This window comes from Canis lupus, chromosome 31 (genome assembly GCF_048164855.1).
Source record: "Canis lupus baileyi chromosome 31, mCanLup2.hap1, whole genome shotgun sequence".
NCBI lineage: Eukaryota > Metazoa > Chordata > Mammalia > Carnivora > Canidae > Canis > Canis lupus.
The window spans coordinates 15,487,628-15,514,143 of record NC_132868.1 but is presented as its reverse complement, the minus strand read 5'-3'; the positions used below and the strand labels follow the sequence as shown (position 1 = coordinate 15,514,143).

General features: G+C 35.3%; 1 protein-coding gene and 1 non-coding gene across 2 annotated transcripts in view; one reads left to right on the top strand and one right to left on the bottom strand.

Annotated features, from left to right (window-relative positions):
• CCDC39 (coiled-coil domain 39 molecular ruler complex subunit) overlaps positions 1 to 26,516 on the top strand; it is a 49,120-nt gene that overhangs the window by 14,608 nt on the left and 7,996 nt on the right. The window contains exons 8-19 of the mRNA XM_072807520.1: positions 2,264 to 2,367; positions 2,882 to 3,014; positions 5,630 to 5,824; positions 6,331 to 6,495; positions 9,024 to 9,161; positions 11,223 to 11,431; positions 20,191 to 20,314; positions 23,848 to 24,007; positions 24,547 to 24,653; positions 25,498 to 25,638; positions 25,794 to 25,973; positions 26,099 to 26,184. Of these exons, the coding sequence (XP_072663621.1) occupies positions 2,264 to 2,367; positions 2,882 to 3,014; positions 5,630 to 5,824; positions 6,331 to 6,495; positions 9,024 to 9,161; positions 11,223 to 11,431; positions 20,191 to 20,314; positions 23,848 to 24,007; positions 24,547 to 24,653; positions 25,498 to 25,638; positions 25,794 to 25,973; positions 26,099 to 26,184 (1,742 nt within the window). The remainder of the gene's footprint in view (positions 1 to 2,263; positions 2,368 to 2,881; positions 3,015 to 5,629; positions 5,825 to 6,330; positions 6,496 to 9,023; positions 9,162 to 11,222; positions 11,432 to 20,190; positions 20,315 to 23,847; positions 24,008 to 24,546; positions 24,654 to 25,497; positions 25,639 to 25,793; positions 25,974 to 26,098; positions 26,185 to 26,516) is intronic.
• Positions 23,222 to 23,323, bottom strand: LOC140622503 (U6 spliceosomal RNA). The gene has a single exon (XR_012022261.1). It is a non-coding gene; the product is annotated as a U6 spliceosomal RNA (small nuclear RNA).

Genomic DNA, 26,516 nt, shown 5'->3' with positions numbered 1-26,516 from the left:
TAGAGCATTTCATTCTATTAGTTGTTACACTTTTTATTTCTGATAAAGAAGGAAAGTTTTTTTTCTGTCCAAAAAATTACTTATGACCCTAAAAAAGTAAAAATAAGCAGATTTCCTGTCTAAGTTAAATGTCATTGATAATAGTTCATTCTTAAAAATCTTAAAGTTTAGGGCAGCCCAGGAGGCTCAGCGGTTTAGCGCTGCCTTTGGCCCAGGTCCTGATCCTGGAGACCCAGGATCAAGTCCTACGTCAGGTTCTCTGTGTGGAACCTGCTTCTCCCTTTGCCTGTGTCTCTGCCTCTCTCCCTCTCTCTCTCTCTCCTTCCCTTTCTGTGTCTCTCATGAATAAATAAATAAAATCTTAAAAAAAATCTTAAAGTTAAAATCAATTGCAGAAAAGAAGACGGATTCATACATTCATTTATAATTTGTTTATTGAGATATAATTCACATAGTAACTCAGCCTTTTAAAGTATATATCAGTAGTTTTTAAATATATCACAGAATATGCAACCATCACTGCTATCTAATTTTAGATTATCTTTGTCTTTCAAAAAGAAACCCCTTACTCAGTAGCAATCACTCTGCTTCCCTCCTATCTAGCCCTGGCAACTGCTAATCTACTTTCTGTTTCTATCGATTTGCTATTTGGTACATTTCATATCAATGAAATCATATAATATGGAGTACTTTATGTCTGGATTCTTTTACTTACATAATGTTTTCAAGGTTCATCCATGTTGTAGCATGCATCACTCCTTCATTCATTTTCTTCCTCCAAATTTTAAAATTGAGGCAAAGTACACATAACATGGTTTGCCATCTTACTCATTTTTAAGTATACAGTTCAGCGATATTAAACACATTCCTAATGTTATGCAACCATCACCACCATCCATCTCCATAACTCTTTTCTTATAAAACTGAAACCACATGCTAACAAAACAATAACTCCTCATTTGCCCCTCCTCCTAGCTTCTAGCAACTACCACTCTACTTCCTGTCTCTATGAGACCACTAAAAGTACTTCATATGCATGAAAGTATTTAGCTTTTTGTGACTGACTTATTTCATCTGTTTCACTAAGCATAATGTCCTCGCGGTTCATCTGTGTTGTAGCATATGTCAAAATTTCATTACTTTTTAAGGCTGAATACTATTCCATTGTCTGTACATATAACATTTTGCTTATCTATTTATCTGTCCATGGACACTTGGGTTGCTGTCATGGGTTAGCTGTTGTGAATAATGCTGCTGTGAGCATGGGTGTACAGTTACCTCAGAATTGCTGGGTGGTAATTATGTTTTTAATTTTTTGAGGGACCACCATACTGTTTTCTGTAGTGGCTGGACCATTTTATATTCCCACTAATAGGTTCCAGCTTTAGTTTCTCCACATTCTCATCCACACTTGTTCTTTTCTTTTTTCCCCTTTTTTCTTGTTTTAATAGTAGCTATCCTCATGGAATGGTATGAGGTGGTATTTCATTGTCGCTCTGATTTGCATTCCCTAATGATTGATGCTGTGAACATTTTTTTATGAGTTTACTGACCATTAGTATATCTTCTTTGGAGGAATGTCTGTTCAAGTCCTTTGCTCATTTTTGGATCAGCCTGGCTTTTTCTTTGGTGGTGGTGAATTTTGGAAGTTCTCTATGTATTCTGGTTATTAATCCCTTATCAGGTATATGATTTGCAGATATTTTCTCCATCTTGTGGACTGCTCTTTAACTCTGTTGATACTGTCTTTTGATGCACAAGTTTTTAATTTTGATGAAGTCCAGTTTATCTGTTTTTTCTTTTGTTGCCTGTCATATCCAAGAAACCATTGCCACATCCAATACTGTGAAGCTTTTGCTGTATACACCTTTAACGCATATATGTAGAACTCTATAATTTGCCAATATCATGCAATAGGTCATTTAAAATGTAATATCAGATCAAAAAGGAAAACTGGTTGGGATCCCTGGGTGGCGCAGAGGTTTGGCGCCTGCCTTTGGCCCAGGGCGCGATCCTGGAGACCCGGGATCGAGTCCCAAGTCGGGCTCCCGGTGCATGGAGCCTGCTTCTCCCTCTGCCTGTGTCTCTGCCTCTCTCTCTCTCTCTGTGACTATCATGAATAAATAAATAAAATCTTTAAAAAAAAAAAAAAGGAAAACTGGTTAATATGTATTACATGTGCAGAATAGAACTTTTCAAAAGTGAAATTAATTTATAAGATGTAGAGTAAATATATAATTTCTGTCTGTTAACTAATGAATAGCTGGATTCTTTAAAAGCCACTGTGAATAGAAGTTCCAGTGATTTAGAAGCTCTAAGGAAAAATATTTCCAAAATAAAGAAGGACATTCAGGAAGAAACCGCAAGGTAAGAAAAAAGATATTTAAAGATGTTTATTGTTTTTGACCACTTCTATTTTTAAAAAAGATTTTATTATTTATTTATTAGAGAGAGAGAGAACAAGATGTGGGGCTTGATCTCATGACCCTGAGATCATGCTCTGAGCTAAAATCAAGAGTTGGAACTTAACTGACTGATGCACCCAGGCACCCCAGTAATTGACTACTTGTAGAAAAATTATTAGATATTTAAGTTTTTGCTAGATAACTGTAAATGTATAGCTACTAAATTATTACACTTGAAAAAAGTTTTTCCTCAGTTTTTCATTGTAAAGGCTTAAGAACAATATTTTTATGGCTTATTAAATATATATTTAATACGTATATAAGGTTTACAGAAAGGTAACAAAAAGGTAATAAAAAAGTTGATGGCCAAAGAAACTTTCAGGTTATATGAAGAAATCTTAGGATAAACTATTCCTTGTTTGTTTGTATTACTTTTTAGACATGTTTTCTATTTTTTCCTCATAAATTCTCTCTAGGTTACAGAAAATTAAAAATCATAATCAGAGTGTAAAAAAGAAATTAAAGCAGATAACTGAGAAAACGATGTCTGTAGAAGAGAAAGCTACTAATTTGGAAGATATGCTGAGGGAGGAAGAAAAAAGTGTAAAGGTAAAGTTTTGTTTTAGCTTGTAAACAGTCACAGCAAATTTAGCAATAGTGAATTAGACTCTTGCAGTCAGGGAGACTGACTCAACAGACCTCCAAAAGGTCTGTTGAGAGGCTCTGCTTTCTGGTATGATCATATTTGTGATCAGAATTTTGAGTTGTTAGACTCCCTGTTTGTGTGTGGTCTTCTCTCTTAAAACTTCTACTTCCCCCTTTGCTTTGCTTTCAGCATTTGACTTTAATGTCTTCTTTCACAGGTAGCTCTCTACCTAGGATCTCATGCCTTCCCAATGCCTGGCATGTCTCTGCTTGTCATTCATATATATGCTGTTTTATGATAGACACATCTTGAAAAATGCCCATGTTTTATGTTTTACAATTGATTTCCACCCTTATAATTGATTATTTTTTGGGGGGGGGATAGTTTGTGATCAAATCCCCCCCCCCCCTCAGTGGTCTACATTCCTTCCTGTATTTCTTTATCATTTATTATCTCTGACAGTCTGGTACCATTTATAAGTAAATGGACTTTTAGGTGTTCTACTTTACAATTCTATTGGAATGTCTTTGGAATCTTGGTAGCATTTAGGCCAATTTTTGAGGAACTGAAAAAGGTTGATTCACCATCTCCTCTTTGAAAACTTCTAAGTGACTTCTGTGACCTGACACTATTTGCACTACTATTTGCTTTTACTCTTTTTTCTGAGGGGCAGCTGAAGATCATGACAAAATCCCCTATTTGCTAAATATCAAATATGGATGGTTTCACTTATTTTTGGATAGAATCCAGCTTCTTCAGTATGCTGTTGTGTGTTCAAAAATCCTGAATAATGAAGTCATGCAGCAATCTTGACTTGAGTGGTATTTGAGTCTAAATCACACATTATTAAAAAAAAGTTGTGTTTTTTTTTCTCCTAAGAGCATTATTTCCTCTAGCACGTAAAATGGGACAGTATTGGAACTTAGTAGAGATCTATAGAGACTGAAATCCGTATGAAGTAGAACTTTTGATGATGACATCAAAAACTGGTGACATTTTTGAAGAAATTAGCTTAATTAGAAAAAATAGGATTGGCAGCATGTGTGCTACTTGTGCTGTAGCAGTGTTTTATTCATAATCTTGGTTTTTGTAGCTGTTGGTTTTTTGTTTGGAAAAATCCTAACCCTATATGTTTTGGAGCTGTACCGTTATTCACCACCAAGCACTGACTTTAAAACTGCCAGGTAATCTTTGAGAAGGTCTTAGAACTAATAAAAATTGGCTATTATATAACAAAGAATTTTTTTTAAGATTTATTCATTTATTTATGATAGACATAGAGAGAGAGAGAGAGAGAGAGAGAGGCAGAGACAAGCAGGCTCCATGCCGGGAGCCTGATGTGGGACTCGATCCCGGGACTCCAGGATCACGCCCTGGCAGGCGCTAAACCGCTGATCCACCCAGGGATCCTGAATTTTTAAGATTATATTAGATTATATTTCTTAATTTGTCAAAATTTAAATGTGCCAGTCACGGATTTTTTTTTCCATATTGAGCTTCATTGGTTGGCAAAAGGAAATCTGGGTTTAAGAGCACAGAGGGAAATTATTTCAACATTTAAAATGATAACTTTCAACCGATCTTGTTTGGCATGGGAGATCTATTTGAAGCCTAGAACACTTGGTCATAAAGCATTCAGGTCAAGAGAGATCTGCCCCTTAAGAAATGAGCAGTGGGAATGGGGGCCTGGTTTCTCTTTACAAGAAGGCTGCACAGGTAGGAAAGCCATCTGGAGGCAAGGTGTGAATAAAGGGTAGTGCTAGTAGTGTGTTGGGGTCAGCCCTATCAGCCCATTAGAGTTGATAGTTAAATTTTCTGGAATTTTGCAAGTCAGCTGCTAAACATAGATACTATTAAAAATTAAATTATATTGACTTACAGTTAAATACATAATATTAAAAACAAAGTAAATAAGTACTCAGCATTCATCACTTCCAAATTATTTTACTATATTTTACTATTATCTATTTATGCCCTTAAGATTACTTAAGATTACTTACATTTATTATATCTATATAGTGGAAATGCTGTGTAATGGTCTGCTACTCCATATCTCTTCCCAACTCTGCCTTTATTGGAAGCATGATAGTAGCTTGAGATTGGCCATAATGGGAATATTTATACAATTAAAATCAGCTTTTTCCTTCTAACCTCCCATCCACTGGAAAGCTGGTAGTTAAACATTTACCTGCTCACAACTGGATAGTGCCCACAAGAAGGTGGGAGATTGAGCAATGTGACTTCTTCCCTGTAACACCTTCAAGACTTCAGAAAATTCTGCGAACCTATAAGTTGTGTGTCTCTGATATATTTTATTTCCTAGGGAAACCAGGGGAATGGCCAAATTCTAAGGTTAGGGTGACGTGGTGTAGAATTAAGATGACAGATCAAGGTACTGGAATAGAGTAGACTATAAGAAATGTTGGAGATTTGTTGAAATTGTGGGAAGGGCATTCTTATATTCTCAAGGGTTAAAATGTTGGAGGTTTAATTTATAACCCCCAAAATTATAGTGTTCATGTAACAAAATACTGCAAGGTATTAAAATGTCATTGATCACTATTATTCTTATCATCAGGAAGTGGAAGTTCAATTAAACATAGTGAAAGATGTGCTATTTAAGAAAGTTCAGGAATTACAGACTGAGGCAATGAAAGAAAAAGCTGTTGTATCAGAAATTGAAGGAACCCGTTCCTCTCTAAAGCACCTCAACCATCAGTTACATAAACTGGATTTTGAAACCTTGAAGCAGCAAGAAATTATGTACAGTCAGGTAGATATTAATCTTATGAATGTCTTCCGTATTGATTTGTTATAGTTGTGATGGTTAAGATACCACAATCTCCTGAAAAAAACAAAGATTTTTTTAAAGTCCTCTTGGAGGGATAGACAGATGCTGAAATGGGATATCATGTTTGGTCAGTAGTAGGGTAAGAAAAAATGTACCTTCAAAAGTCCATGTCCATGTAAATCCAGTGTGTTTACTGAGGTTCCATCCTAGTAGTATGATAAATACCCTCCTAGCTGACTTCTTATATTTCCAGTAGATTACTTATTTTCATATCACTGTCATGTGCCTTGATTGTTAAAGAATGGTTTGCTGTTTCTCAGAGTTAAGAAGGATTTTATACTATAAATTACTGAAGAATTAAAGTGACTTTAGTAAATGATGACACTTAAGACTAAATTTATAAGAAAGTGTTTATTGTGTTTTTATATTTATAGAAATGGTTTTAACTATTTGTTTCTCCTTACTATCTATTTAAAAAAATGTAACAGGATTTTTACATTCAGCAAGTGGAACGCCGAATGTCACGGTTAAAAGGAGAAATTAATTCAGAAGAAAAACAAGCCCTTGAAACAAAAATTGTTGAACTTAAAAAGATACTGGAGGAGAAAAAATCTACGTTTGACCTTTTGGAATCACAGATCAAGAAGCTTCATGTAACTTAGCCAAAATACTTTTGATGCTTCAAATATCCTAGTCATTAGTCATTCTGTTTTAAGTCAACATGTTCCTAAGACTTTACTTTGGATAGGATGATTGCCAAGCTACCTGCATATATAACAAATGTATGAACTATAATGTTCATGTTTCTATACTGACTATGAGAATATAACATTACTATTGATTATGCACTTACTATATACTAAGTATATTAAATGTCTTTAGTATTTTATTTCATTTAATCTTTATCAGTGTCTTGTGAGGGAGATATTATGACTTGTGTCACAGATCAAGTAACTTGTCCATGGTTACACAGCTAGTACAGAGAGCTAGGTTTTGATCCCTGGTCCATACGACTTCAAAATACTCTTAAATACTACATGATTTAACACATTGATAAATTCCATTTTTTATTATGTTTTTGCCAGAATAACTTGATTGCCCTTTATCTTTGAAATGACCTTTATGGGCCATCTATTACTGTTTTTTTTTTTTTTTTATTACTGTTATTCATATATTTACTTGGTTACAGTGTTTTGAATAGCTTAATTTTGTTAATACGGTGAAAATGTTCTCATCTTTCAGTGTTTTAATGCTTATAGTCATATAAAACCTATGTTAGGGGTACCTATGTAGTATAAAACCTGTGTTAAAGTTTAGCTGGAGAGTAAGAGTGAGGAACTGAGATCTTGGACCTGAAAGGGATGAGAATCCCAAAGGATTTAAGTGTCATTTACAGTTTGAAAGGCTTGTGATGAGTGTCCTCTAGTGGTTATAAGGATAATTGCCCTGAATTCCTTTAGGACTATAAAGGTTAAAGGGAGCTCTTACTTTTTAAAATTAATTTTTTTTAAATTTAAAGATGATAAAATTTGGGTTTGGAGTAGTCTGTAGCCTGATGAAATTTTTAAAAACTATTTCCTTAGCTTTGTGGAAAAGAACACATGTTTTGGAATCAGAAACAACTGGTTTTAAATATCAAGGTTGTATCAGTACTATTACTTTAACTTTTCTGAGCCCAAGTTAACTCGTCTGGTAAAGGAAAGAAAAGATTTGATGTTATTTCAGGATGTTTGAAAGAATTAGAAGCAATGTATATTTTAGTGCAGTGCTTTTAGGAGGTATTCAATAAATAGTATTATTTTAATTACATTGACTATGAGGAGAATATTAATGCTACAGAATGATCCGAGGATGATGTTTGTATCCAAGTGTGTTTCTTGACCCTGGCATGAATTGTGTGTCTGTTTTGCTGTGTGGGAATGGTTCTAGTGTTCTGCCTTCTAACTACTCTGGCGCTCTGTCCATTGTACAGTTGATTAGTACTAATGCCTATCCCAACTCTGGATTTAACAGAGAGATAAATGAATTAAAAGAAATGCATGTGAAGTTTTAAAGATATAAAAGCTACTTAATCTTCTAATGAAGGTTTTCTTTTCTCAATAGTAGCATGAGATTGTGAAGTCATTCTGAATTACTTCTCTCATACCATTTCATCTTCTGTTTTGCATAATAGAAGCTAATTCCTTCTGGTTGAAAATCACCTGAAATTAAAATTTTTTCATTCTAAAAGTTAATTTTGTGAAATCACATCTTCATACAAAAAAAATTCCTCTTCTTACTGTCTTGCTACTATCTTAGGTCTTGATACCTTAGAGAAATACAGGCAATGAGACAGAGATAGGAGGGAGGGAGAGAGAAAAAGAGGGTAAAAGCGAGAAAGGGACAGAACTAGGTCTTGGAACTAGAAAGTTTTTGCTTTTGGTACCCAGAGGGGACTATAAGCATAAACCTTGTCTTGGGTGAGCAGGAGACTGATATCTGGGTATGTGTAACACAAAAGCATTTGATGGAATTAGATCTTTTCTAGCATTTTTCTCTCTAGCAATATGTGATTATACATGTAATTAATAGTAAGAATACATGACACTTCTATGTGTCAAACACTGTTGTACATACTCTTTGACAGTAACATCTTTAATCCTCACAGCAGTCCAGGGAGGTAGGTATGTTATCTCCATTTTAGAAAAGAGGAAACTGAGGAATGGTAGGCTGCCCAGCAGGGTCAGATGACTGATGTGTAATGAAGGCCATCTGATTCTAGAGTTTGCACTGTTAACCAAGTCCCTACACTTTTTTAGAATGTGAGGGTTTTTTCTTTCTGTGGCTTGGGTTGAATCAAATCATGAACTTCAGAAGGTGAGCTGTGCACTGAACCAATGCTTGGCTTCTTCCTCATATTTCTCCCCATAAATGCCAATCACCCAATAATTCAGATCAAGCCATACATAATATTTCCTGGAATTATTGAACCCAAACCAAATCCAAAAAATCAGTAGGTGATAAAAATGAAAATGTTTCTATGTGATTATCCACATGTATTATATTAGAAACATTAGTGCATGAAGAGTGAGATTTAAAAACCAATTATTATAAATATTCAATGGAGCATATAATTTAATGTAAGATTTATTTAATGTTCTTTTAAAATGTGTATTTATGTACCTCTCTTCCCCTTTTATAGAATGATCTTTATTTTATTAAGAAGTCAAATAGTAAAAATTGTGATGAAAAACAGTTCCTCATGACCAAAGTAAATGAACTAAACCTTTTCAATGACAGATCAGAGAAAGAACTTAATAAAACCAAAGCTTTGAAACAGGTACCGTAAAATCATATGTGCATATGATATTAAAAATCACATAATTTAATGCTAATTATAGAAAATTATAAAAACATACTAATTATAAAGAAGAAAATAAAGTTACTAGAATCACCATATAGAAGATAATGTGTTAAAGTTATATTATTGCCTTCTAGTCTTTTGAAGAAAATTGGCTTTATATATATTATTTTCAAAAATTTAAAATCTATATCCATCTCCATGTATATCTCTAAACATTAAATACTCTTTATAAATTATTTTTAAAGGCTTCTTATAATTTATTACATGAAGTTACCATAATTTGTTTAACCATCTCCTGTTTTTTGGATATGTATTTATTTTCAATGTTTGATTATTCTAAATAGTACTATCAGGGACACCTGGCTGGCTCAGTCGGTGGAGCTTGTGACTCTTGTTCTCAAGGTTATGAATTTGAGCCCCACATTGGGTGTGGAGACCACTTAAAAAAAATAGTACCACCATATACCATGCATATGGCCAATTTTCTTATATCATTGTATAGTTATTTAATGAGTTAGGAAAAATTTCTAACTGTATAATTATGGCCCAAAAAGAATGAATATTTTCAGGTCTTGAACTATCCCCCCCCCCCTTTTTTTTTTTAATTTTACTTATTTGAGAGAGAGAGAGGAGCTGCTTGAGGGGAAAGCAGCTCTGTGCTAAGCAGGGAGCCCCATATCGGGCTTGATCTCATGACCCTGAAATCATGACCTGAGCCAAAATCAGGAGTCCAGGGCTAAGTTGACTGACCCACCCAGGTGACCCTATACTATTTTTAAGCCAAATTGTCTGCTGGAGGGTTCATTTGATACTCCCACCAGCAATGTGTGAGCATTCTATTTTACCACCTGGAAGGTTGGATATTATAATTTATAAAATTGTTGTCAATTTGATGGAATAGTTTTTAAGTTGGTGACACGTGAAAACATTTTACAGTTGAACATAAAATGTCAAATATTTATGTTTAAATAAAAATGTTTAGGGGTGCCTGGGTGGCTCTGTGGGTTAAGCGTCCAGCGTTTGGTTTTGGCTTAGGGTTGTGGGATCAAGCCCCACATGAGATTCTCTCTCTCCCTCTCCCTCTGCTCTCCCCTCCCTACTGCCACTCATGCATGCGCTCTCCCTCAAACCAGTGTTTAAAACATTTTTTTCTATTACGTTATATTCTGTAATCTTTCTCTTTTGGATTTCTGGTTTATTATCTTAGCCCATATTTCCATCAGGAGGTTTATGTTTTTTAATTGCAAAAGACCTTCATACATAAATATAACAAGTGTCATAAATATTGTCAATATTTTTCCATTTACATTTAAAATTTTTGTTCATTTTTTTGACATGAAAAAAAAATTTTAACATCAAATATTTTTTCCCTGCGTAATTTTTATGCTTAGAAACTCCTGTGTCATAGTAAAAATCAAACAAATGTTTACTATTTCGGTTACTGCATTGGTTTTATCTTACGTTAAGTTTTTCATTCATCTGGAATTTGTTTTTAGTACATTTGAGATGTAGGGATCTAATCTTTTCTCCAATTGAAAAGCTACATTTTGAAATAATAAAGTCTTATGTTCTGGAGTATTTGTTTCTGGGCTTTCTATTCTGAAAATTGATCTATTTGTGTACTCTTGTATCAGTACTCTATCCATGACTTAGAAAAAAATTATTTATATGTTATTTTGTGAGATTTAGTTTAGAATATAAAAAATATTCATCCATAGAACTTTATACATTTCCTGACTTTTAAGTTTCAATTTGGGGAATAAATTCTTCTTTCTTTCCTTCTTTTTAGTAAACCTTAAATTTCAAATTGAATTATAATAAAACTTGGAATAAAATCTTTTCTTAAAAAAAAAAAAATCTTTTCTTAAAAAGTAAAGGAACCGAAAGTCCTCATTCAGAGCAATCTAAATTTAATCCTACTTATCTTGGTCAGTGGTCAAATTAAGGATAGTTATATTTTCAAGTTTGACTTTTGTGGTAATAAAATGGGTGTAACAGTAATTATTTTAGCATCTGACAATTTTGTTACCTTGATAGGATTTGATGATAGAAGACAATCTTTTAAAACTTGAAGTTAAACGTACTCGAGAAATGCTTCACAGTAAGGCAGAAGAAGTACTTTCTCTGGAAAAAAGAAAACAGCAATTACACACAGCTATGGAAGAACGAATGGAAGAAATTAAGGTTCATAAAACAATGCTTGCATCACAAATAAGATATATTGATCAAGAACGACAGAACTTAAGGTAATAATTCGAGTTTTAATATACTGCTAAAAATTTTTGAAAATATAAGGGTGATGTCAGAAGAATTGACTGGAGGTTCATCTTTTTCTTAGTTGTTTGAAAAGGCTTCTAATATATAATATACATTTTAGTCATGAACCTATGCTTTTCCCTCCCTCTTTCCTTTGGCTAACTCTTAATCCTTTAGATTATCCCTTTAATAATGAGATCAGTAATTCCCTTGGAACTGATTTTTGTGTATGTTTTGTGGTAAGAGTTCAATAACATGGATACTTAATAGCTGCATTTATTAACACAATTTTTCCCTAGAAGTTTTGCATATCTTTTATAAAAAAGATTTATTCCTAGGTACATGCTACTTTTTATTTAATTAAATTAATTAATTATTTGAGAGAGAGAGAAAGTGTGACGGCGGGGAGGGAGAGAGAGGGAGAGGGAGAATCTCAAGCAGGCTCCAAGCTCAGTGCAGAGCCTGATGCTGGGCTTGATCCCAGGACCCTGAGATTGTGACTTGAGCTGAAATCAAGAGTCAGGTGCTCAACTGATTAAGCTACGCAGGCGCCCCTACATGCTACTTTTTAAAATGTTTTTGTCAATGTTATGTCCTTTCTTATTTATTTATTATTTATTTATTTATTTATTTATTTATTTATTTATTTAATTTATTTATGATAGACGTACAGAGAGAGAGGCAGAGACACAGGAGAAGAGAGAAGCAGGATCCATGCCGGGAGCTGATGTGGGACTCGATCCCGGGTCTCCAGGATCACGCCCTGGGCCAAAGGCAGGCGCTAAACCGCTGAGCTACCCAGGGATCCCTGTTATCTCCTTTTAAATCATTCCATCTTGGGGATGCCCAGGTGGCTCAGTGGTTTAGCGCCTGCCTTTGGCCCTGGACGTGATCCTGGAGACCTGGGATTGAGTCCCATGTCGGGCTCCCTGCATGGAGCCTGCTTCTCCCTCTGCTTTTGTCTCTGCCTCTCTCTCTCTCTCTCTCTCTCTCTCTCTCTCTCTCTGGGTGTGTGTGTCTCTCATGAATAAATAAATAACATCTTTAAAAAAACATAAATAATTCCATCTTTGGTTTGTTGCTGGCATTATAGAAATACAGTTGATTTCTATATATTAAGAATCCAACAACTTTGCTTCAACTCTTACTAATTCTGACAGTTATCTATAGATTCTAATTTCTAGGTATTTCATTCACATCATTTACAAATAACAGTTTTGTGCCTCCTTTTTTTTCAGCCTTTATAACTTTTCTTTCTATTGCTTCACTGTCCTTGTTATCTGACCTCCAGGTCAGTGCTGACTAGCAGTGATGATTGCAGGTCCCCTTGTCCTGTGCCTGATATTGAAGGGATTCATTTTATCGTTAAATATGAGTTGCAGATTTCTTTGAAATACCCTTTATAATATCAAAGGAGTGCCCATCTATTTTCATTCTTTCTAAGAGGTCATTTTAATTTGTCTCATCAGGAATGGACTTTTGTTGGATGCTTTTTCTGTGTTCGTTGATATGATGTAGATCCTTCTAGTCTGTTAATATAGTTAAATATATAGATTGATTTTTCAAAGTTAAAATAACATTACATTCCTAGAATAATCAAAACTTGTCTGTCACATATTACATTTTGTATATATCTACATTTTGTTTGATGATATTTGTATACAATTGTCCCATCTATGGTTATAAATTTCCTTTCTGTGTTACCCTTGTCAAATTATAGTTTACTAAGGTTATGTCAGCTTTCATAGAATGATTTTGTGTGTTTTTTAATTTTTCTATAGTCTGGATAAGTTTGCAAAAGAGTAGAACTGGATTTTTTTTTTTAAAAGATTTTTATTTATTTAGTCATGAGAGACACACAGAGAGAGACAGAGAGAGAGGTAGAGACAGGAGAAGCAGGCTCCCTGCAGGAGCCCGATGTGGGACTCGGTCAGGGACTCCAGGATCACACTCTAGCTGAAGGCAGATGCTCAACTGCTGAGCCATCCAGACATCCCTAGAATTACATCTTTCTTGAATTTTCAAAGATTTCACTCATAAAGCCCTTGAAGGCCTGGACTTTTTTTGAAGATTTTCAACTGTTGGTTCAATTTACTTATTAGTGATAGGACAATACAGAAATACAATTGTATTTCTTCTTTAATCAGTTTTAGTAAATTATATTTTTCCTAGGAAAAAATTTCCATTTCTAAATTTTCAAAGTTATTGCCATAAAGTTCTTCACAGTATCATTTGGTTATTTGTTTAATAGCTGTAGTATTTGTAGCTTTTCATTCCTGATATTGGTTATTTGTGACTTCTCTTTTTTTAGGTGGGTTAAATCTCACCAGTAGTTAATGAATTTTATTCCTCTTTGAAAAGAAGCAATGCTTGTTGATTTTTTTCCTATTGTGAATCCACTTTTCTATTTTATTATTTATTATTATTATTATTATTTATTTATTTTTTATTATTTTTAAATATTTTATTTATTTATTTGAGAGAGAACGCATGAGCTAGGGGAGAAGCAGAGGGAGAGGAAGGGGGAAGAATCTCAAGCAGATTCCCTGCCAAGCCCAGAGCCTGATGCGGGGCTTCACTCACAACCCTGAGATCATGACCTGAGTTGAAACCAAGAGTCTGATGCCTAACTGACTGAGCCACTCAGGTGCCTCAATTTTCTACTTTATTAATTCCTGCTCTCACATTTACTATTTTTTCCTTCTATTTTTGTGAGTTTATTTAGATGTTAGCTTCTTCTTTTTTTTTTTTTTTTTTTTTAGATTTTATTTATTTATTCATGAGAGACACAGAGAGAGAGAGAGACACACACACACACAGGTAGAGGGAGAAGCAGGCTCCTAATGGAGCCACCTGAGCCAGCCAGGTGCCCCGAATTTCATAGCATTTTCATTTTTCATGAAATGTAATGTTCCTCTTGACTTTTTAAAAATTGATTTTACATTTAAAAATGTAAATGGTGAAAAAAAATGTAAATGGTGGACACGTGGGTGGCTCAGTTGGTTAAGTGTCTGCCTTCAGCTCAGGTCATGATCCCAGGGTCCTAGGATTGAGTCCCACATCGGGCCCCCTGCTTGGCAGGGAGTCTGGTTCTCTCTACCTCTACCCCCTGCTTTTGCTCTCTCTCTTTCTCATGCTCTCTATCTCTCAAATAAATAATTAAAATCTTTAAAATAAGGTAAGCGGCATTCTTTGCTCATGGGACGTACGAAAACAGGTAGCAGGCAGGATGGTTTGTTGACCCCAGGTTTTCATCACTGAGTAATAATATTCCATTGCATATATCTATCCCAATTTATGCATATATTTACCTGTTGATGAACATTTTAATTGTTTTTGGTTTTTGGCTATGCAGATAAAGCTGTTATGAACATATGTGTTCTTGGTATGAACATATGCTTTCTTTTCTCTTGGATAAATACCTAGAAATGAATCATATTCTTTCTGTCTTTCCTGGCTTTCATTGGTTTTATTGAATTTGCTTTTCCCTTCTTTCCTCTTTTATTATTTGGAATATAAACTTCTAATTTTAATTATTTTTTTGTTGGTTATTCTTAAATTCAAAAGAAATTTTAATTTTCCTATTTTTCTGAGAATACTGAGGATTAATTAGCTCCTATGATTTTTTTCCTTATCTTATTAAAAGATAAGACTTTTAGCATCTTTTACTGCTACATTTTCTTTCTCCATCTTTCAAGTATTATTGAAACCACTAATTATAGTTTCAGGTTGTTATTTACTGTTTTTAATATTAGGTCTCTATTTTTTTTTAAGATTTTTTAAAAATGTATTTATTCATAGAGGCAGAGACACAGGCAGAGGGAGAAGCAGGCCCCATGCAGCGAGCCCGAGGGACTCGGGACTGGATCCCACCTAGCGCAGGTGGTGCTGAACGGCTGCGCCACCAGGGCTGCCCTATTAAGTCTCTGTTTTTAAAGAACTCCTTTCTCATAGCTTACATTAAACTATATAGTCAATTGCCAACAATAATTCAACTTAGCTGTATGTTTCCTTTGTTTTTGGTTTAATATTGTTTCATGTATACGGTGTCATCTTTTTTTCTTGGATTCCCATTTCATTTCTCTGGAGTAGGATCTGAATTTTTTTTTTTTCCAGAATTGATGGTTTCTGAAATTTCTGAGTCCTTGCATGTTTATTATTATTATTTTTAAAATATTTTATTTATTTATTCATAGAGACAGAGAGAGAGAGAGAGAGGCAGAGACACAGGCAGAGGGAGAAGCAGGCTCCATGCAGAGAGCCCGACGTGGGACTCGATCCAGGGTCTCCAGGATCACGCCCTGGGCTGCAGGTGGTGCCAAACCACTGCACCACCGGGGCTGCCCTTATTTTATTATTTTTATTTTTTAAAAAAAGATTTTATTTATTTGAGAGAGTATGTGCATGAGTGGTGGGGAGCGGCACTGGGAGAGGGAGAAGCAGGCTCTCCACTGAACAGGGAACCTAACTCAGGCTCCATCCCAGGAGCTAGGATCACAACCTGAGCCGAAGGCTGATGCTCACTGACTGAGCTAACCAGGTACCCTGAGTTTTTACATGTTTAACACATACTTACTCTGTTCATATTTGAATTAGAGTTGAACTTTGAAAGCATTGTTTCGTGTTGTTTTTTTTTTTTTAAGATTTTATTTATTTATTCATGAGAGACACAGAGAGGCAGAGGGAGCCCCACGCGGGCCTCGATCCTGAGACCTCAGGATCACAACTGGAGAAAAAGGCAGACTCTCAACTGCTGAGCCACCCAGGCGTTGCTCCTTGTTTCATATTCTTATACATGACAGAGTTATTTATGAAAGGTCTGATTCAGACTAATTCATTTTATTTTGTAGGGAACCTGGTTTTTGTTTATTGTTTGAAAAGCTTTGGGACACTCTTTATCCTTAGGGTTTCAGAATTTCTCTTTGTTCTGGGTGGTTTTTTTGGATTTTTGGTTTTTGGTTTTCATTTTTCTTGTTTGAAAGAAACAAGAGCTCTTGGTGAGCTCTGTTAATTATTTCAGTCAAGTTTTTCTTTAGGTTAGGGAAATTTTTTTCCTATTAGTTCTTTAATTTTTTTCTCTCACCGCCCTCTATTTTCTGCATTTGTTGCTCATTTTAGTGGATGTTGGTTTGTCTTCTGGATTTCTTCACTTCACTCTCATTTTAAAGTTTCTGTTCTATTTCACTTTTTAAGATATTCTCATTCTTTCCCTGTTCTCTTCCTTTCTGCCTCCTTTCCATTCTCTGCCCCCCTTTCTCTCTTTCTCTAGATCACTGATTCTTTCTTATTTACTACTATTAAATTAAAAAGGGGGAAACTGTAATGACTCTTGTTCCTTCATTGGTCTTTTCATAGCAGCCCATTCTTGTTTATGGATAGTTTGGGATCAATATCCTCTCATCTTTTAGAGATACTAAAATACTTTGGAAGTTCTCTTCTGTCCCTTGCATTATTTGTCTTAGTATGTCGTGTGGTTGCTCACTTTGTTCTTTTCATTCATGCTGTTAACTTTCCAGTATGTTTGATAGTCCTCGGCTTTCTGTTATTTAATAACAAATGTTTAAATAATAATCATGGTGATTGATATAGCAGCTGGTATGGTTTCTTCTGCAATTAGGTAGATCGTTTTTTCCAGCTGGTCTCTCCTAATTGGGAGGGCTGCCTGTGGGCACTGGGTTAATTTGTCCCTTAATGAGCATAAGGAGTTTATTTTGGATGATAAAGACTTTATTTTCTTCATGGATGGAACTTTTTTATTAACCCCACTTTTGGGGGGGGCCTGGAATCACCATGCTCTTTTTTACTTTTCTCTCTAGCTCCAACATAACAATACTAGGAATTCTGATAATGGGGGGCGGGGGGCGGGTATCACTGAAGCACAAATAATTCCTGCCAACATTTCCCTAAAATTTGAGGGATTGAGGAGAGTGGCCCAGATATTTAGACAGTCCATTCATTACTCACCTCAGATATCACTTTTGGTCTTTTTATTTCTTATTTCTGGATTTGAATTTTCTCTAGACTTTTTTTTTTTGTGAAACATGGCTCTTATTTCTGCATTAATAATCTTTGTCTGTATCTCCCTCCACCCCCCCATCAATCATATCCCATTTGTTTCCCATTTTTTCATGAATTCATGACAAAATTGTGACTGTCTTTTTCCCAGAGCTGTGCTTTTTTTTTCTTTTTATTCTTTTCAATTTTAGGAAGGAGGAGAGATATACTTGTAGTCAATCCACATTAAGCTGGAAGACCAACAGGCCTTGTCTTTTACAGTCATATAAAGGTTGACTAAATATTTTTTGATTATACAACATAATACTTAAAAATAAAGAAAACCATAACTTCTGTTAATATATTTTACCACCAATTTTTTTTAGGAGTGGGAATGCTGGTAGGTTAAAGATTTCTTTTCACCATGGTTGGACAGTATGCTTTCATAAGGTGGTAGTAGGCAAATGAGTCACTCTTCATGTTGCCATACATATATTAGCATAATTAGCATTATTATAAAATAAATTTTAAAGGGTTCATAAAATATGAATTTACCAAAATAAAAGGAAAAAATAATCAGCAGATTCGAAATTGTGGGACACAGTTCTTCATGTATTTCTCATATTTCTGTATGTCTTGCAAGGAAAGGCACTAACTATCCCATCCTGGAGTCCTTTTAAATTTTTTGGTAAAAAAACACATAATATAAAATTTACCATATTAATCATTTTAAGTGTACAGTTCAATAATGTTAAGTGTATTCACATTGTTGTGCAATAGATATCCAAAACTTTTTCATTTTCTGAAATTGAAACTCTATACCCTCTAAACACTAACCTTCCATTTTTTCCTTCCTCCAGCCCTTGGTAACACCATTCTTTCTGTCTGTATGAATTTGACTGCTTTAGATACTTGATGTAGGTGGAATCGTGTAGTATTTGTCTTTTGTGACTGGCTTATTCCACTTAGCACAGTGTCCTCCGGTTCACCTATGTAGCATGTGATTCAATTTCCTTTTAAAGCTGAATAATTTTCCATTGCATGTATATACCACATGTAGTGTATCCATTCATCTGTCCATGGATGTTGGGATTGCTTTATCTCTTGGCTATTATGAATAATGGTGCTATGAACATTGGGGTGCAGAGATTTCTTGAAGTACCTGCTTTCAGTTTTTTTTGGCTAACTGGGATTGCTTGATCATATGGTACTTTTATTTGTAATTTTTTGAGGAACTACCATACTGTTTTCCTTAGCGGTTGCATCATGTTACATTTCCACAAATAGTGCACAAGTGTTCCAGTTTCTCCACATTTTTTATTTTTATTTTTTTCATTTTTAAAAAAGATTTTATTTATTCATGACAGACACACAGAGAGAGAGAGAGAGAGGCAGAGACACAGCAGAGGGAGAAGCAGGATCCATGCAGGGAGCCCAACACGGGACTTGATCCTGGGTCTCCAGGATCACACCTTGGGCCAAAGGCAGCGCTAAACTGCTGGGCCACTGGGGCTGCCCAAGACTTATTTTAGAGAGAAAGAGTGAACTGGTGGGGGGAGGGACAGAGGGAAAAAGAATCTCGAGCAGACTCCCTTGCTGAACATGGAGCAGATCATGACTTGAATCAAGAACCAGCAGCCTTGCATCCCATTGTTTATAGCAGCAAGGTCCACAATAGCCAAACTGTGGAAGTATCCTCAATGTCCATCAACAGATGAATGGATAAAGATGTGATCTATATATACAATGGAATATTACTCAGCCATTAGAAATGACAAATACCCACCATTTGCTTCAACGTGGATGGAACTGGAGGGTATTATGCTGAGTGAAGTAAGTCAATCAGAGAAGGACAATTATTATATGGTTTCAGTCATACTGGGAATATAAAAAATAGTAAAGGGATTATAGGGGAAAGGAGAGAAAATGAGTGGGAAATATCAGAGAGGGAGCCAGAAAATGAGAGACTCCTAACTCTGGGAAACGAACAAGGGGTAGTGGAAGGGGAGGTGGGTGGGGGGTTGGGGTGACTGTGTGATGGGCACTGAGGGGGGCACTTGACGGGATGAGCACTGGGTGTTATACTATATGGTGGCAAATCAAACTCCAATAAAAAAATATACCATAAAAAAAGAAATGTACAATGAAAAAAAAGACCAGCAGCTTAACCGAGCCACCCAGGCACCCTGCCACTGCTTTGTTTTTCTTTTTTAGTAGTTACCCTAAGGCTGTGAGGTAATATATTGTGGTTTTAATTTCCATTAAACTATCTTTTAAAAGATGTTCGGATAGTATATAGCCTCAGAAGCTAGAGGTGGTATCCTCTAAGTATTGAATATATTTGCTTAGTTCCCAAATATTCTAGAAATATTTGAATTACCTAAACTTGAGGCTCCTCAGCTGTGATGTAAACCTAGGGTGTGTGTAACATCCATTTGAGCCCTTCTTCACTTGCATGGGACTTTGAGAGTTCTGCAAGCAGGAGGCTTATGCTACTTGGTGTGCCATGAATGGCAAAGTCCTTTTTCTCTGACGTAGGAATCATGTCTTCTGCCAATATCCATGAAACTATGGCAGCCTAACTTCTTAGTTTTCAAATAGGGAGAAACCTGAGACCCTTCCCACTAATTGTGAAATTTAAAAGTGAACATATTTAACCTGTTTGAATTCAGTAGTCATCAAAATGTCTTATATAAGAAAAGTATAGTTTAAAAAAAGCATGTTGTTTTTCAGTATTTTTTTTTCTCTATATTAGTGCTGAGTTCCATGAGAGGCTAAGTAAAATTGATAAGCTGAAGAATAGATATGAAATTCTTACTGTTGTTATGCTGCCTCCTGAAGGAGAAGAGGAGAAAACACAGGCCTATTATGTGATAAAGGTAATCTTAATTGATTCATAGTTGTGATAAAGTATCTTTTTGGTCTGCTCTTTAACAACCAAATGGCTTTTTTTTTTCCCCATGCAACCTTAAATTTCACAGCACTCTTGTAGCTACCATACTAGATTAGGTCCATAAAATATTAGTTGTCAGGTGGAGGTACTGAAGCTATTATTACTATTTCTAGAAGATTTATTTATTAGAGAGAATGAGTGGGTGCAACAGGACATGAGTGAGGCGAGGGGAAAAGGGTAAGGGAGAAAATCTCAGGGTGACTCCAGGCTGATCATGGAGCTGAATCTGGGCTCAATCTCACAACTCTGAGGTCATGACCTGAGCTGAAATTTAGGCACCTAACCGGTGGAATTACCCACCGGCTGAAGTACCCAGGCGCCCCCTGAAATTATTATTTTTATACATCTCAAGTCTGTGAGGTCAAAGAGAAGTCTGGATTGCTCTTTGATACTTTTTTTTTTTGCTATCATTTGTATCATATCACTTTCCCTCTTTATTCAAGGTTCAGAATAGATTTTACCCTAAGACCTGCTGTCACAATGTGTGCCTTTAGTGTCATGTTGACAGCCCGTTCAACATGTAAAGCTCAAGTCTTTACTTCACTATAGCCATCCTCCCATATGGCTACACCCTAGACCATACTAACCTACAGGAGAAAGGAGTCCCAGCTCTCAGACTGCTCTTGTAACTCATCAGTCTGTACTACCTCAGGCTTCTGCCTATTACTGATGAGACTTTTCTCCTCTCAGGTTTTGAAGGTCCCTGAGAGGTGATAGGCTCTAGGCTGATCAGTGTTGGGAAGGTAGATGTTGCAATTCCAGTTTCTCTTTGTCCATATCTTGGTTCTATCCCTGACCAAGTAGGTGACCATGAATGTTATTTAATCCTTTGGAGGACTTAGTTTTACTTGCAAAATGAAGATATTATTACTTTTGTTGTGAGAAGTGAAGAAATATATGTAAAATCCTCAAACACTGTCTAGAACAAAATGAGCCCTCAGTAAATGTTTGTTGTTACTGTTAATGCTGTGATGAAGATGATGCATCCACTTCTCAGGAGTACAGGCAAATTTTATAAGTAAGAGTATGCCTTCTGTTAATAGCGAAGTTGCTGGATAAATGTCAGCATAAGGGGGATGTAAGAGGAATAGAGGCGATCAGTTACCTTCCCAATTTCCTAATGCTACTCTTCATTTTCTATCCTCTTCAGGGTCCTCAGCTTGCCACGTTATTCCATTTTTCATTATATGGCATATTTAAATGTTTTACTCTCAATACTCCATTCACATGTGCCAGATGTGTAAAAATTAAACTTTGTAACTAGACTTAGTGTGTCTTATGTGGTCTTTATAAGGACACAGTCCAGTTCTGACCACAATTTAATGGAAGTATTAGAAAATGAGATTACTAGAAAATGCTTTAAAATGCTGACAGAAAGGTATAAATGAAAATTTGTTCCTTTCTAATCTAGGAGAGAAGGTATACATTCTATGATATCTGATTTGGAACCAAATAGGATCATAGCATTTTTAGAAGTTTAACATATACATAGAATTAGATCAGGAAATATATAAATGTACAAAGTCAACCCCTTTGTTTAACAATGAAATTGAACCTGGAGAAGGAAAGTGAATTAATGTTACTCACTTGTAGGAAATCCACAACTAAAACACAGCTGTTTTGATTCATTATAGCTCTCTTCCACTACAATATTTTTTTTAAATTTTTCTTTATTTATGATAGTCACACACAAAGAGAGAGAGAGAGAGAGAGAGAGAGGCAGAGACACAGGCAGACGGAGAAGCAGGCTCCATGCACTGGGAGGCCGACGTGGGATTCAATCCCGGGTCCCCAGGATCGCGCCCTGGAGCTTAGATCCAGCTAAACCGCTGCGCCACCCAGGGATCCCTCCACTACAATATTTTTCAAATGAAAATGTTGCCAATTCTAACCTCAACTTACAGGAATTACGTTATAATTTAAGAACTTTTTTTTTGCTATTTTTTATTACATACAATTTATTACAAAAAATGTGTACCATATTTTGAAGCATAATAAATACCAGTGAAAATGTTGAGATTAACAGTTACCAATAAAACATTTCAAATGGCCACATTTCTGGTTTAAATACACATACCTAGGGGTTGAATAAATTACCAAATGAAATTATTAGTTGATTTTGATAAAAAATGGATTTTGACACTTTTAAATATATATCCATACTATCCCTGTCAACATTTAATTGGAGTTCTTTCGAATTTTTTGTACTCCCAGGGATGGAGTTAAACTGTAAAAAATCAAAATATACACACTACTGAGAATTTTTGGGTTTCAGAAGTTTATAGATTGCATTTTTCCAGCCACATTTAACAATTCTAATTAAAAAATATTTTTAGGGATCCCTGGGTGGCGCAGTGGTTTGGCGCCTTTGGCCCAGGGCGCGATCCTGGAGACTCGGGATCGAATCCCACGTCGGGCTCCCGGTGCATGGAGCCTGCTTCTCCCTCTGCCTGTGTCTCTGCCTCTCTCTCTCTCTCTCTCTCTCTGTGACTATCATAAAAAAAAATAAAATAAAAATAAGAAATAAAAAATATTTTTAAATGTGGCACAATATACATAAAATTGGCCATTATAACAATTTTTTTTCATTATAACAATTTTTAATTGTGCAGTTCTGTGATATTAAGTACATTCCCACTGTTGTGCAACCAACACCAACATCCATCTCCACAACTTTTTCATCTTCCCAAACTGAAACTGTCTATGCATAAAACACTGAATCTTCATTTTTCCCTCTCCTCAACCCTGGGCAACCATCATGCTACTTTCCGTCTGAGAATTTCATTGTTATAGGCATCTCCAGCAAGTGAAATCATGTAGTGTTTCTCCTTTTAAAAATATGGAGTGTTTCACAAATTGGCATGTTATTCTTGTGCAGGTGCCACACTAATTTTTTCTATTTGTTCCAATTTTAGTATGTGCTATTGAAGTGAGTACCCTAGTTTTAATATTACTTAACTGTTCAAAGATATTGAAATCCTCGTTCTAATAATATAAGTGGCTCGGAAATAATATGCATTTACTTTCCTAGGTGTACCTTGCTCACCTCTTTTTTCCTTAAAGACTTAAAATGGGAAAGTGTTCCTAAGCTTCTTTCAGGCCAGAAACCTGCATTCTCCGTATTGAACAGATCTAATTTGAAACCACCTCCTAGTTAATCCTAACTTTTCCCATCAAGGTTTAGACCTGCTTAGCTTTCTGGTAATTTTTGTTGGAAAGTTAAAATAAGCTTTGGTTAGTTATTATACTTCCATCAGTTTGTATCCTACATACTAGATTTTGAAGGTCTCGGGGAGTAAGTCTTCTACTCTAAATCAAGTGCGAGAAATAAATGCCTAATGCTGCATGTGGGCCCCAAGGTAAATTGGTATTGTGAATAAACTATTTCCTGCCCTAGAAACAGACATTTTATTTTCTCCCATGATATTTCTGTGCAATCAGTTATATTCTGTTTCATAGGCTGCTCAAGAAAAAGAAGAACTTCAAAGGGAAGGTGACAGTTTGGATGCTAAGATCAACAAAGCTGAAAAAGAAATCTATGCTCTAGAAAATACATTGCAAGTGTTGAGAAGCTGCAACAACAATTACAAACAATCTTTTCAAAAAATCACTCCATCTAGTATGTAGGAGTTAAAATTTTTTAATGAATATATGCAATTAAAGTTGTACTTATTTTTAAGGAGGAACATTGTGAGACATGAAAACAAAAATATACCATGTTTAAGTCAGAAAATCACCTCCCTCCCTTTTTTTATCGTTTTTATTTTTTAAGTATCTCTGTGCCCCACGTGGGGCTCAAACTCACAACCCCAAGATCAAGAGATCAGGGTTCTACTGACTGAGCCAGCCAGGGGCCCCCTAACCTCCCTCCCTTTAAAATAAAGGCTAAGTTGTTTCCATTATTAGTTCTAGCAATATTGCATATCACTTCTCTGGGAATTAATTTCAAATGTAAAGAAAATTGCAGCACATTGGCTGCTCTATGTTGACAAAACAAGAATGGCTACTACATGCTCATACTGTTTCTCAACAAATAGATATAAGGAATTTAACCTTCTTCTATAACACAATATGTTAGAAGTTTAATATTTGTAAGGCTTTAAGCTTGCTTTCTACATAACATGTTAAAAATTTAAACTAAGAATTCTCTAATTCTAGGTGATGAGTATGAACTAAAAATCCAACTAGAAGAACAAAAAAGAGCTATTGATGAAAAATACAGATACAAACAAAGACAAATCAGGGAACTACAGGAAGATATCCAGGTATATTCTACATGCTTTAGTAATAAGCCCTTAGTAAAAGTTAACTGTCGTCATCATCATGTCTACTGTCTTCTTCTCTTGTACAGAGAAGATAATTTTTTAAAGTAGTAAAAGTCTCAATTAAGGGAAAAAATGACCAAAATATTAAATAAATTAAAATCACAGTACTAAGCACAGAATGGACTACTGATAATGACTTATTAATTAGTTGATGAATCATAGCTAATTGTGGTCTATCCAGTAACTTTTAATGAACTTTTATTTAATTCCTTAAAGATTGCTCCTTAAATAAAATTTGAAAGATAAAAATAACTTAGTAGAAAGTAGTTACTAAACCACATCATTGAAAGAGAAAACCATGTACTTGGTTAGGAAGCTCTATGTAAACATTTAGATCTTTTTTTTTTTTTTTTTTGGCTGTTTGAAGGAACCAATGGTATAAAATTTGAATCTTTGAAAATTACATGCTTTTAACAGCTATTGTTTGATTTATATCCCCCTGCCCCATAAAAATACTTTCCAGTGGAATTATATACAAAACTTAATCACTTGGATGGCTCAGTGGTTGAATGCCTGCCTTTGGCCCAGGGCGTGATCCTGGGGTCCCAGGATTGAGTTCCACATGCTCCCTGCAGGGAGCTGCTTCTCCCTCTGCCTATGTCTCTGCCTCTCTCTGTCTCTCATGAATGAATACAATCTTTAAAAAAAATTAAAACCATTGTACTTATTATCTACCAACATATACAAAAATAAATGAATTAAAATTAAATGAACACTTAAAAAAATGGCAAGCTTGTTAAGTTTCTGATTCTAACCAATAAGTATTTTAACACTTTTTCTGCAGAGCATGGAAAATACTTTAGAAGTTATAGAACATTTAACAAATAACGTCAAAGAAAAATTATCAGAGAAGCAGGCTTATTCATCTCAACTAAATAGAGAAACGGAAGAGCAAAGGCCAAAGTTAGAGAGAGTAACTAAACAGGTATTGCTGTCTTTTTAAAAACTGACCTGTCATATTTATATTTATGTATTTTGGAGTTCCAGATGGTAACTCCAAATCCTCCTTCATTCATTAAAAAATACTAAGTTCTGGTAAATAGGTATAAATAATGATTAACTACTGTTGACCAACAACAGTGTGCAAAACTCACCAAGGAGATCCGACTTTTGAAAGACACAAAAGATGAAACACTAGAAGAACAAGACATCAAACTTCGTGAAGTGAAACATTTCCACAAGATCATTGATGAGATGCTAGCTGAGGTCACAGAAGAAAATGCTGAGATCCATATTATCCTTCAAACATACTTTCAACAGGTACCTTCTAGCTAAAATATTTTAAAAACTTAATAAAGTTTATGGCATTTATCATAGAGTGAAGTCTAGTTAAAAATATTCTAAAATGCAGTGGTACTAATAATTGCTATTGAATATTCCTCCAGAATGGCTTAGAACTACCTACAGCTGGTACTAAAGGCAGTCGCCAGAGTTCTAGGTCTCCTTCACAGACTTCACTGTTATCAGCAAGGTTAGTGGAAGGTTAAAAATCATCTCGTTAACTCACTATCCTATGCAAATACCTCCACAGTGCTCTCCTTACCTTTACCCACCTTTCTATGTTAGTGTCATGTATACAGCAAACAGCCAGCAGAGCAAGACTCTTTCTGATTTGTCTGAGGTCAGTTTCTATTAGCGCATGGAGTATTTTGTGACTTCCAGCTATTTCAGTGGGATAAAGTGGGGTGAAGTTTTGGAAGTTACATCCTGCATGATTAACCCTCAGTACGGGGGTAAATTTAAACCATAAAAAGGCAACTTAAGTGTACAGACATATGGAGTATGGTTTTTATGATTAAAACC